General features: G+C 36.4%; 3 protein-coding genes across 4 annotated transcripts; all 3 read right to left on the bottom strand.

The window, feature by feature from the left end:
- LOC18600535 (wall-associated receptor kinase-like 20) lies at positions 221-1,012 on the bottom strand. Its single transcript, XM_007031021.2, has one exon. It carries the CDS (start codon positions 1,010-1,012, stop codon positions 395-397), a length of 618 nt encoding a protein of 205 aa, XP_007031083.2. The 3' UTR covers positions 221-394.
- On the bottom strand, positions 2,976-5,360 carry LOC18600534 (single-stranded DNA-binding protein, mitochondrial). Of its 2 annotated transcripts, none has more exons than XM_007031020.2 (6): positions 5,193-5,360; positions 4,680-4,870; positions 4,177-4,385; positions 3,977-4,077; positions 3,630-3,689; positions 2,976-3,352 (listed from the first exon to the last, which is right to left on the bottom strand). In XM_007031020.2, the coding sequence occupies exons 1-6, from the start codon at positions 5,263-5,265 to the stop codon at positions 3,336-3,338; spliced, it is 651 nt and encodes a 216-aa protein (XP_007031082.1). In that variant the 5' UTR covers positions 5,266-5,360; the 3' UTR covers positions 2,976-3,335. The 2 variants fall into 2 exon arrangements, with proteins under 2 accessions (XP_007031082.1, XP_007031081.1); XM_007031019.2 differs by having other exon boundaries at positions 4,680-4,864; positions 5,193-5,351.
- Positions 5,745-12,390, bottom strand: LOC18600533 (eukaryotic translation initiation factor 3 subunit A). Its single transcript, XM_007031018.2, has 14 exons — positions 12,297-12,390; positions 11,766-11,847; positions 11,074-11,555; positions 10,283-10,498; positions 9,805-10,173; positions 9,694-9,723; positions 8,970-9,197; positions 8,700-8,861; positions 8,358-8,579; positions 8,036-8,242; positions 7,754-7,960; positions 7,362-7,442; positions 7,022-7,223; positions 5,745-6,610 (listed from the first exon to the last, which is right to left on the bottom strand). The coding sequence occupies exons 2-14, from the start codon at positions 11,809-11,811 to the stop codon at positions 6,108-6,110; spliced, it is 2,955 nt and encodes a 984-aa protein (XP_007031080.2). The 5' UTR covers positions 11,812-11,847; positions 12,297-12,390; the 3' UTR covers positions 5,745-6,107.

The following is a 13,150-nucleotide window of genomic DNA, read 5'->3' as shown; positions in this document are numbered from 1 at the left end:
TGGGTTTTCTTTCTGCTGACGGGCATGGCAAATTGAAGATCCTATAAAGAAAGTCAAGAAGATTGGGCCATCAAGGGCATGCCTTAACAGCCTGCTAAAGTGGGCTTCATACTCCTAAAAGAATCCTGTTGGTTACTACAATCAGCATTCATAAGTCGAAATTCAACCCTGGAGAAGCCCAGTTCGAAAGCAAACTTCAGCTTTCCTACCATTGAAAGTTTAAAGTTAAAACCGACATGCATTTCATTTATTCACTGATATTACAATGAAACAAAGCAAGAAAAGCAACAGCATAACGATCAGAGTTGAACAGATACATATAACAGAAAGATGAGACACTATTCCAGGGAGCAACATGATTTATAGCTTGTCAAAGAAACTAACTGAAATTTTATCAGAAAGGAGGCAGCCATTGCAGCTCAATGCCATAGTTCCATGTATCAATGGGATCATTAGGCTTTTTACCAACCACAGAAGTATAAGCAGTGCAGCCTCCAAGCCTGACCCTGATCCTATGCGAGGTCATGGATGCATCTTTCAAGAAATGGCAGCAAAGTGTTCCTCTGCAGCCACTTCCCCCTTTCCCCGCATCCTCAAACTGCCTACAGAAGCTGCTTGAAGAGCAATTCAATGGGGACAACAGAATGCTATCAGAGCAGTTAAACAACATGACAGTGTTACGAGTAGAGATGTTGAAAGGTAAGTTCTCATCGAGCACTAACCCCCCTACACCGAGATCAGCAGAGTAACAAGTGTTTTCCTGTATCAAGGGCGGGCTTATAACAAGCTTAGAAGACCAGGGATTAATGCTGAGAATGTTATAGTAAAACCCTTGAGCTGACATGAACTCTAGGACACCATTGTTGCAGTAGATCCTGTACCTAGGATCCCCACAGTTTTCATCAGTGCTAAGTGGATATGGAACTTCCATTTTACCACATTTGGGGCAAAAACGGAAGGCTGACACTTGGGTTACCAAAACAAACAAGAAAACTATCACAGCAGGCACCATGTTTTAGTCTAGTTTTTGAAACCAGGGGGGGAAATGACACCAAGTTCTCTGCAGGGAAAGCCTGAGAACTCGATGCTCCTTTATATACAGCAAGTGGAACCTGAAGACAAAACAATGTTACGTGTAGGAGAATCCAAAAGCATGCTAAAAATAATCACAGTGCATCCTTTTTTACTTGCATTACCAACCAACTGGAGCCCGAAACATGTCCATATCTACCATATTTAGAAGACCAATTATGGAGGGAATTGAATATGTATTTACCAAAAAACAAAAAAAGCTAGTGTGACCTCCATGAACTTTGAAGCTCATTAGCTCTACATGTTCAAAGTCAACTAACAATGGGTTTTTAAACTAGATTTTGATGCTTGCTGTCATGCAACCGCTCAGTGACCATCATTACACAAAGGAACCTATACCGAAAGGCAAAGAGTGAGCAAATTTAGAGGGAGAAAGTTTGAGAATTCGGGTCTCTGTTAACTTGTAACTACCAATTAAGCACCATCCAATTAATTGATTGCAGCTGCTCCTGTCTTTGATGTGAATTTTTATTTAATTTTCTTTTTCTTTCTATGTGTGACATTTAAGTGCACACAATATGCACCAATCATTAAGATTGAACATGCATTGCATTGAGCAATTCACCTAAAAATATAATTTAAGATAAGGAATTTTCAACTTAAAATATAACCAAAATTCATTCTTATAATACATGAAAAATATATGATCAATTGGTTTATATTTGATGTATTATTGTCACATAAAATTTATATATTATCAGTTAATTATAAAGTGCCACCTCATATAGATGTAAAGATAAAAATTAAAAAATCTTTGAAAATGACCATGTTTGATTTATTGATAATATACTGTGATGGTATATAAAATATAAATCCCTAATCAAATACTATAAGAATCTCATTGGCACCAGTGGATTCCAAATTTGTGGGCATTAGATAACCTTAAGTCAACAAGTGTCCGTGGAATTATACTCTGATCCCACTTTCCTTGTTTGGAATTTTATAGGGGGGGCACTTGCCTTCTGCGGAGTGGGTGTGTGTATTTAATAGTGGAAATCTTAGGTTCGGTCAGAAAAAAGATAAGGAATGAAAAGCACAAGAGTTAGGACCAAATCTTACATTATTTTACCTAGGCCATTGGGGTGTTAATGTGTCCATGAATCCTAGGTAGTTACAATGAATCATAATAGGCTAATAAAATCATCAGATTGTAAGTCTTTGCACCAATCAACCAACCATATTTTCAAAACCCAATAACCATTGGATCATAAGATCTTTGGGTTTCTTTCTTTGGGGAGGGGTGGTGGTGTCAAGCATTCTTTCTTTGTGCTCGAGTTAAAAAAGAATGGGAAGACGTCAAGAAAGAAATGAGCCAAAAGAAGAGGGGTTTTAGATTTAAATTAAGCCACTCAAAGAACAGAGTGAGCACTTACAATATGGGAGAGAAAGCCAAATACACAATCCAAGGAAATCAACTCATTTAACTTGCATTGCATCATCACAGGTGTCATTCAACATTATTTCAGCTGAAAAGTTATTTAAAGTAGTACTAGTAATACCTTATAATTACAAAACTACTTAATAGAATAAGACTAATATTAACAAAAGTGCATCTTTGCCAACCTAACCACTCAAATTATGAACACACTTTGGATAAAACATTAGACAACAAAAGTGAGATGGGGGATTAACCATCTGCACCACCTTTCCAATCAACTAGCTTCAAATGGGATTAATAATACAACACAGCATTCATATTGCTTGAGTTTCTCAAGGCAATTAATCAGCATTCAGAACGTGTAGTATTCATAAAGCAATAAACCTCAATAGCTTAAGTCGGTCATTCTGCTAATAATGGACAATATACAGAATGCCAAAGGGTGGAATTAATCAAAGATGCCAAGTAGACCACGACATTGATGCAATCATGTTACTAGAGTAGATGGTACTGAAATGTAATTGAATATTAACCTCATTAATAATATCATAAATCAATTAACATTCTTGATTCTTCAAGTGCGTACCTTCCCATCTGTCCCATGATGGAGAGAAAGAAGGTGGGGCCGCAAGGACAGGCTAAATGAGGATATTTATCTGACAATCAGAAGTTTTAAAAAACAAAGCAGAATAATGAACAAGTGACACATAGAAACTATGACAACTAAGCATAATTCCATCTTAGGCCCAATTAGCAAAAGGCTAAAATAGTCGACTTTTTCCTCTTCTTTTAATACAAAGTTAGAAGCTTCAGTTGCTCCCACTTTCTGTGGAGAAGTTCCTGGAATATGCCCTTAGACATCAAACTACAGCAATCCCTCTCCTGCCACAAACAGTCAGGTGCACTGATCAAAAGATTGAAGATAAAGAAGTTGCAAGCTAACTGAGATCATGAACATTGAAGTCCGTCGGTAGTAGGTTCCAAGCACTTGGGATTAAAAGGCCACCTTTAGCGATGATAACGGAGTTATGAGGTTAATGGGATGGATTGGGCTTATTCCAGTTAAGCCAAAAATTTTCAATCAAAATTTGCAAGTATGACAGTATCACATGGTTGGTATACCATCAGTCACAAATGCTAGAAAGGGAAGATAACTTACGCAGGTCATCGAACGATATATTGCTAACACCTTCACCAGTCTTTATAAGGCGAATTCTTCCTGCAAGGGTACATTATAGGGTAAAAATGTTTCAACATTGACAATACACCATGTACAAGCCTATAAAGGTAATGGACTCCTAATGTAAAACAGAGCAACATAATCATAATAAAGTTCATTGCACAATGCTGTGTCTAATTCCTTCAAGAACTTAAATCAGTTTCAGATCAAATTCAAAGAGTACTACTAAGTTAATGAGGTCATGGCAAACAGATGACAAACACATGCCCCTAAAACAATAACATGAATAAAAAGGAGATACACACAAGCGATAGGAAGTCACATACCATCGCGACGGATACATATTTCTGGTATATATTTAACTTCACCATTTATGCTGTCATTGTAAACTCTAGTTTCAATATCACCCTCAACATAGACTGAAGAGCTGCATCAACAATCCATTTGTCACACACACATAGAGATTAACATGGTTGGTATTTTCTTAGATTGCCTAATCTAGATTGCATCGAGTATGAATATATACTTTTTAGTGATTTGTTGAACCGCATAAGCCCCAAGTGCATCATTATGCACAGCAATTCGATGCCATTGGGCAGGTTGTGGTGTGTTTTGGTCCCTTATGATTCTCTGGTCATACATGCCACCTGTCCCAACTGTAAATATAGTCACTGTTCGTCCATTCCTCAATATCTTCTGTATAGGGGCTTGCCCAACTTTTCCACAAATAATTGCCTGTAAAAAAAAAATGTAATAATCGGTTTTTATTTCCACTTAAAGGTAAGAGTAGTAAACATAAAACTAAAATACAATTACTCTAACTAAATGCTTTTAACAGAGCAGAAACCTTAAAGAATTTGTAACTACCATGAGCATCACTTAAGCATCCTATACCATCTTTGATGATTAAAGGTAATGGTCATATTTATAATCAAAGATTTTCCGGAACAAATGCTAACATTACACAAAGAGCCCATCAAATTCACAACAAAATTCTCACTAATAGAAACAACTATCAATAGGTTATACCCTGTGTACACCACGGTAATTCCAACCACTTGCAGGATTGACACCTTGAAGCATTGGCTCACGCTTGTCAGACTTGTCGCCAAGAAAATCATCAATCTCTTCTTCCATTTCATTGCCTTTCCCCTCATCATTTTCGCTACCAACCGAACCAGTTGAACACCACAACTTGGAGGTACGTTGCACACCTGCCACTACAAAATTCGTTAACAAAGTTACCATATGCCAAAATGCCATTCCAATTTTATTAATCAAAATCCTATCATGCAAATCAACTGTTTGTCAAAACTGCTAAATGAACCAACATTGATCAGCATAAGAAACTACACGTAACTTACATTAAAAAATTATCTTATAATCTTTCTTTTTTGTAATGGCAGCCATAAAAATAAAAACCCATATAGAAAAAAAATGTAAAAAAGAAAGTAACTTACATCAAATAATGTTTAATCCCACAACCCATATATGTAAAAAAAAAAAAGGGAAAAAAAAAAGAGCAGAGAGAGAAAGAGAGACCTAGAGAAGAGTTAGGTGCTGTAGGAACAGAGATTCTAAGGAGCTTTGCACATCTGCTGGCAAGGGAACTCATACTTTATTCAGTGAGTTAACTCAAGCCTGGTGATTCCAGGGGATGAAGCAGAGGAGTTGAAAGGAATATGGAGCGAGAAAGGGGACAAGGAGGGTTTTAGGTTTTTATAAATTTGGGCCAGGGTGGCCCGCTTTCATCTTCTATTAGTTGGGCCGTAGGTTTGTTGGGCTTGTACCCGAACCCCAAATGGCTAAATATTTATTTTCGATCCGCTTCTTGTTGAGCCGTAAATATTGGTCAAATAAAGATAAAAAAAGACAGTCAAAAGAAAAAGAAAACACTAATGATTGAAGATTAAAGAAATGGGCTTACGGGACAAAATACTTGTGTACCCTTGTTATGATAAATCGAGTTTATATTTGATAAAATATAAATATATAAATTATATGAAACAAAAGTTTTCATCTGGTTGATAGATAAATTTAAAAATAAAAATTTTTGAAATTTTACAGGTAATTCCTGAAACAGCGAGCACAAAATAACGGAACACATTCATTCTCCTTAACAACTTGACACTTGGGACTCAAAACTTATCTGAGCAACAGAAACTAACAAGATCCAGAATTATGAGTAAACAGGTCTTAACGTTAAGAAACAAAATTCAACCTTTAACATATCGGAGAGGTTCTATATAACTTGAGATTTCCTCAGCCTAGCCATACAAAAAGGAGTAATCGACCAACACAAGGAAAAATAAACATAATGCAACTACCAGGTCTTACAAGTCCTCAAAAACAATACTGTGTACTTCTCGAGTTGTCAGAGATGCTGTCACTGACAACCGTAAATAGTTCGGTACAAAATTTGTATTTCAGCACACCCCTTCAAGATTGGAAGATGAATCAACCGCGTTGTGGGTTCCTGGCTCTTGAAGGCCGCCAGGGTTCTGGCCTGCTGCTGCCGCCAGGGCCACCCAATCGATCAGAATCTTGAGGTGGGGCCCTGCTGCCACTAGTCCAGCGATCAGATAGCGGTTGAGGGGCCCTGCTGCCACCAGTCCATCGATCAGATTCTGAGGGTGTCGGCTTGACCCAGCGATCAGGTTCTGAAGGTGGAGCTGGACCAGAGCTTTCGGTTCTTTCTCGCAGGAACCTAGGTACATATTTCCCGGCCGTTGGAGCAGCAGCTGGAGCAGCAGCTGGAGCAGCAACTCCAGGCTCTGTTGCACGTGACCCAGCAGGAAGCTCAGAAGGCCTAGAGAGCCCATCTGTTGATCTTCCCAAGAGAGCTTCTCGCCTCTGCCTCTCTTTCTCTTCCAATTCTCGTTCTCTTTGCCTCTGCTTTTCAGCAATCTCATCCATTTTTGCTTTGTGTTCAGCTTCTTCCTTCCTTCTTCTCTCAGCCTCTGCAAGTTTCAATGTGCCAATAAATAAAGTTAGATAAAAGCACAAATTTTTAGCTTAAACTATTAGCACACTATTATTAAAAAAAATATTCTTGCACACTTACAAATACCCTCTTAAGAGGAACATTAGCAAAGGAAAGATATCTAAAGAATTTAAATAACAATGATGAAGGCAAAATTAAATAACAATAGAAAAGCAAAACAACTGAAATGAGCTTGAACAGACAAAATACTCCCCGAGCTGTTGAGAGGTGAGACAGAATTCTATTGATATAAGAAGAGGAAATTTATGAATCAAATACCATAAGTTTTCTAGAGAAAACGATCTATAAGCTTATCCAAAAATGGGATACAATTTCAAAGTCAAATAATAATGAAAATATAATCAAATAAGTGTATATAAGTATATACCTTCAAGCTTACGAGCTTCCTCCTCTTCATGCAGCTTTCTTATTCTCTCCTCTTCAGACCTCACATAAAATATTTTCTTTCTCTTTATATCTCTTTCCTGCTTCCGGGCCTGAATGATTTGTTGGATTCTCTCCTCTCTCTCTTCTCTCCGTTGGTCAAACTCAGCTTGCCGACGACTCATTACTCTTTCTTGGAATATCATCTGTGGAAAAGCAAAAACCAAATTATGTTAAATGGCACTTGACACTGGAAAAGAAGATTTAGCAAGCTGCAAGAAAATCATCTCTGACAAGAGAAACTCTCTCATGAGTACATAGCCACCAATCCAAAAGGTACTGACCTTATTTCCCAACATGCGTGCCAGCCTATTCTTCTCTCTCAAGTCACCATCATGGTGCTGTCTGCTCAACTCAACTTCCAGCTACAATGCAGAAAACGAGAATAACAGAAGGCATCAAAAGGTTGACAATTGCAAAAACCAACAAAAAACCTCTCTTAACAATGATAGTGTAACATAAAATGACTACCCATCCATTTAAGATATAGGTGCAACCATAGAGATGCAAAATGAAGTAGAGCATCAGTTGATTAAAAAACATCATAGTGATTGATATGTTTATAGAACATACAACATCAAATGTTCAAGACCTAGAAAGGGAAGTATTGAAAATAAGGGTATCTTTTATTTGCTAAAACAGGTACAATAACAAAACAGGGCATACAAAAACTCACCTGTTGCTCATGTTCATGAAGCACCTTCTCTTCTACCAATCGTTGTTGAAAAGCAGCTTCAATCAAGGGTGCTGCTTCCTCTCTCTTTGCCCTTTCCAGGTGGTCCATTGTTTTGGCAACTTTTTGTAGCCTCTTCTCCTGTTCCTGCCTCTCCTTGAGCTGCTCATTCATCGCTCGCTCAAGCAAGGTTTGTTTAGTCAATTTCTCCTGTACACACATGCATGGTCAAAAATGCAACTTCCATATGAATCATAAACTTAATTAAAACAAATGGCAGCTTACCCCATCTAAAATTGGCTTCTTTTTCCCTCTTTTCAAATGCTTTTCAGTTTCGTGTAGTAGTGCCTGTGCTTCTTCAAGCTCCCGCTCCTCTATTTCCTTACGAATTCTTTCAGCTCGCTGTTGCTCAAACATAGCAGCAAGCCTCTTTTTTTCTGCTTCTTCAGTTTTCTTCTGCAACATCTGCCGCTTTGACTCCTCCTCACGTTCCTAATGGATCAAAAAACAAAAAGCAGAGGCATAAGTTTATGAAATCATTTCCATTATTTTGCTAAATGATGAAACTTAATGCTGTCTATGTGACTAGCAATTTAAATGGGGATACCATTTCCAGTAGTTGGCGTTCTTGCTCTTCCTTTCTTTTCTCAATGATTGATTTCCGAGCAAGAAGCCTTTTGTGTTCCTTATCTACTATCTCCCCTAAACCCGGTAAAACTTCACCCAGCTTTGATGCTTTCTTGGCAGAGGGGTATATCATGGCTCTTGCTTTATTCAAAGATTCAGCAAGAATAGTCAGGTGATCACGAAGCTTGTCAGATTCCAGACCCTGAAAAGGCCAACATAAAATAAATGAATCCACTGCTATGCAGACACCTATAAGAAATGTGAATGAAGTGCACAAATCCTGGTAACATCCGCAAAGAAACAACCCAAAATCGTAACTTACCATAGTACCAAACTGCACAACACCCTTCATGTAATCAACTTTCATAGCAATGAAATTATGTTTGATGGCATCAACGGAAACCTTTTCCACCAGAGAAAAATCAAAAAAGGGGATCATTTGAGACAAACTCTCAATTTTCATTGTCTGGTAAACCTGGGACACCTGGAGAAGCAAGGGAGAAGAACAATGAGAAGAGCAAGCATAAATAACCAGAGGGGTATATAGCATATAAAACAAACAGTGAAAGGAAAATTAACACAAGTAACACACCTGCTGAAGCAACCTGAGGGTAGCAAGCTTTTCAAGGGCAGGAACATATTGAGAGAGTTGAACTTCTGGTACCGATGAAGCTGAAGCCAGCTTCCCACCAAGTTTTGATATTTTAATCAACAGAGGCTGTATCTTTGACGCAACATCCAAAGGAAGAAATTCATGCTCCAAAATATGGTAAAGATCTTTCACTTCTTGAGTTGCACAACTAAGTACACCTTTGGAGACCTGATAAAAATAGGTATAAAAATAGACAGTTTCATAAGCAATCTAGAGACATCTCAAAAAATTTCTAGTTACATAAATACAGAGCCAATACTCCTTTGGTATCCCATAGGATTTGACAGAGTGAAAGAGAATCTCAAAAAAGCCTAACTTGCAAAACTGGGCAGACTTATTTCTTGGTGTTAAAGAACAGTGCAAACAAAGACAAAGCACTTCATTAATAGACTCAAAGATTAAGGACCTCATTGAGATCCAGGTAGGGCACAAACTTTTCAGACTTTGTACCTAGAAATTAAGTTAGACCTATATTGCATGCGATTATTTTTCCTTATCCAAGTGGAAGAAATCAGGTCATGTAGCCAAACCCAACTAGTTTGTGATTATAGGCTTAGTTGTATTGAGTTCAGTTATATTAAAAATTTAAACCCAAATCAGAAAAACTTAATCCCAGAAAAAAAAGAAGAAACAAACCAAAAGAGCTCATAAACTTTAAACATACCAGTTCTGTAAGAAGTGATGACCTTGAAAGCTGGAAGAAGTGCACAATGTCAGAAAAGGTTAACATCAGGAAAAAGGAAACGGAATGCAAATAAAATTTAACACAACATACAACTTCTCTGTTCTCAAGTTTAGGTTCAAGATTAAATCCTATAAGATTTGCCATTCGAAGGTTGCGCTCTTTCTCATTTTCAAGTTCCAGGTGTGATGCAGCACTAGTTTGATCATAAGGGGAGACCGACAGTGCAGCCAAAACAACTGCTGATGCTATCAACTGCAAATCCTTCTGGCTTAAGTTTTTATTAAAGCTTTTTTGAAGTGTAAATAGCTTTAACCATGCATAAGCATGATAAAGATGGCTGGCTGAAATCCAAAATATTTCAGTTAACTTGGCATAATAAACCACCATCAAGGAAGCCTTAGGAGTTTTCTTGACAATGGACATCAATCCATGAATATCTTCAACAGAACGAAAAGCTTCCTGCAAGGACCAAACATGACAAGCATTGATCAGAAGCATGTAAAATCCATCCATTACAAGCTAGCAAACTCATCCATTAAGCAGATAGAAGGTAGACAAAACAAGAGACCTGCCAGAGTCCGAGTTCAGTAGCAATCTTCAGCTGCTCAACTCTTGTATCAAGATACAGTTGCAAGCTCTCTGGGGCTGACAGGTCAGGCCTGTCCCTTTGGTCTTTATATTTATTTAGATTTGCTAAATGATTCCTTATAATCTCACACAACCTTCGGAATTCTGTTGACCGTTTATACTGCTTGCAAAACTGGAATGCCCGATGCGCTGTCATCTACAGAATATTTAAAAATAGAACAAAACAAGTTACTCTTAACGTGCAAATGAGCCATATCTAACTGCAAGTAAGAAAATAAAATAAAATAAAAAAACATAGACACTCGTTCCATTATATGTCCACTGTAAAAGCCACCAGGCCAAGACCAAAATCAATTTTTGTAGGCCGTGTTCTATTTTTTTCCAACAACCTAGTATAATCTAGGCAATTCATCTAATAACGACTTAAGTCCTACATTCCTCAAAACTTATCCTTTCAAGCTTCAAGATTCTAATACAAAAAATAACAAAGGATTGACTCTAAATACTAAATCAATTAACAGTTCAGCTCATCCCCTCAAAAAGGACTTTCCACACAAATTCAGCTAAGACCAGAAATGATCAATATTGTAAAGTAGTAAAGGGTTATATACTGAATCTGAATAACCATAAGCAAGATCCTAGTGAACCTTCTTTCATAATGCTAAAAACAAGATTGCCCAATTTCATAACGTAATCAAAAGTTGAAGATTTATAGGTATAGTTGTAAAAAATGCTGAATATTAATGAAAAGTCACTTAAGAGAGGAAATACCGCATAGAGGGCCTCTAACTTGGAATTGTTCCGCAATATTTCAAGAACTGTCCTATAAGTCTCCCAGAGAAATTTGAACCATGGGGTAACAAGTTCACGATCAGACCTATCCTTTCCTTTCTCTCCACTGACGTAACTTAGCATCAAATCTTCTGGCCTTTTATCAGCTTCAAGGTCATCAACATCAAGAGCTTCTTCTAAGGCTTGTGCCTGACTACGAGCCTTCTCAGCTTTCTCAGTAGAAAGATGCATGAAGTGCTTGATCACCTCCTCCAAAGAACTAACATTCACTTGTTGACATACAATACGGTATTGAATCAGTCCATCCTTGGCAAATCGACCCTTCCGCATGTCAACACACAGCTCTACATATTTGAACATTATCCTTTCAAGTGGCTTTTGCCAAGCTCTGTATCTCTTTGAAGTTATTAGATTGTGGAGCGCCTGCAAAGCATCTTGCTTCTGCCCAACATTAATCAACTCTGCATAAAACCCATCACAAAGTCAGCTAGTTCTCATAACCCAATATACACTTATAACTATTTATGGCAATGCCTCAACAACCCGGTTGCATATTAACAGCAGACAACAATTTTCATACTGAAAAAGGGGTAGCAAACATTTGCAAGAAGCAATTAGCAAAAACAACAAACAATTGGAGCCCAAAATAGAGGAAAAGCTTTGCATCTAACCTTCTGCTCGCTTCAATGCATTCTCCGGTTTAGCAAAATTCGCCATGGTTTCTTTCAAATTCTTAACACTGCCCGCTATAGCCTGAAACAAACAATCGCCAATTTTTCCATGACATTAAATCATCAATCAAATAAGTAAAAAAAAAAAAGAAAAACAACTTGAAAAGCTAAAAACCCTAATTATCTTCAACCTCCCAACAAAATCAAATCCAACTACAATTTCCCAAGCAAAAGAAAACCCAACCAACCAAAAAAAAACTAAAATTACGATCTGAAAAACAGTAAAAAAACCCTACTTATACTCACGAAAATCACCTTTGACGAATTAAAACCCTAAATCTAGACAAACAGATCGAAAAAAAATTAAACAACCAAACTCGTTTTCACCGATTTCTTTCCCTTCATTAATTTTTCATCGAGAAATTGCAATAATAATAACAAATAAAAACCCGATCGAAATACAAAAAATACCGATAAGATTAATTTTAAAATAAATAAATAAATACGATATTGATTGCTTGAAGGACTTGCCTGAAAAGAAGAGCGGCCGAGCGAGCACTAAGACAAAGAAGAAGAGTGTGTATTTTTTTAATTTTCCTTCGAAAGAAAGAAGATAACCAGAAATAGCATTGTACTTGGGCTTATTGGACCGTAAATAGGCCTTTGATCTAAAGCCTAATTGGAAACCGATTCCAAATTCCTGAAATCCTTGTTAAATGCGGATAAGGATCTTTTCTTTTCTTGAATATTAGGTTTACATTACTCGATTTTTACCTCTATAATTGGGAAAATTAAAATAAAACACATGGTTTGTTCTTAAAAATGAAAATATCTGAGCTTTTTAATAAGTTTTTTATTTTTAAATAATAAAAAAGAAATTCCCTTTTAATAGAGATACATATAATTTCTTAATATTATGTGAAAAAATAATAATAATTGATGACTCTTGTAAACTCGATCAAATATATTTTTATAAGTCATTTTTTTATTACCATTTGTTTTGACATACAATAGTTTTCGAAAAATATTTTCAGAATTTATATTTGTTTGGAATACGAAAAATTTATGGTAGATATAAAATATTTTACAAGTTATCAAGAAAAACACCCGTTGACTACGTGAGCATAAGATATTTTACAAATAATAAAAAAAAATTCCCATATAAGCTTAGGAGTATGGATTTGATGAATATTAATATTTAACTTAAAACATTATTAGTTAAATTATTCAAAACTATAAAAATTAAAAAATATTTTTTAATGAAATCATTCAATGTAATTAAAATTTTTACCTATAAATTGAATAAATATTATTAATAATTATAATGAAAAATATTTTAATGATTGTCATTTGATAAATATACATTTATAAGTATATGTTTTTAT

The sequence above is a fragment of the Theobroma cacao genome, chromosome 5 (assembly GCF_000208745.1).
Source record: "Theobroma cacao cultivar B97-61/B2 chromosome 5, Criollo_cocoa_genome_V2, whole genome shotgun sequence".
Taxonomy (NCBI): Eukaryota; Viridiplantae; Streptophyta; class Magnoliopsida; order Malvales; family Malvaceae; genus Theobroma; species Theobroma cacao.
Note: the sequence above shows the minus strand (reverse complement) of the source record. Positions and strands in the feature narration are given on the sequence as shown.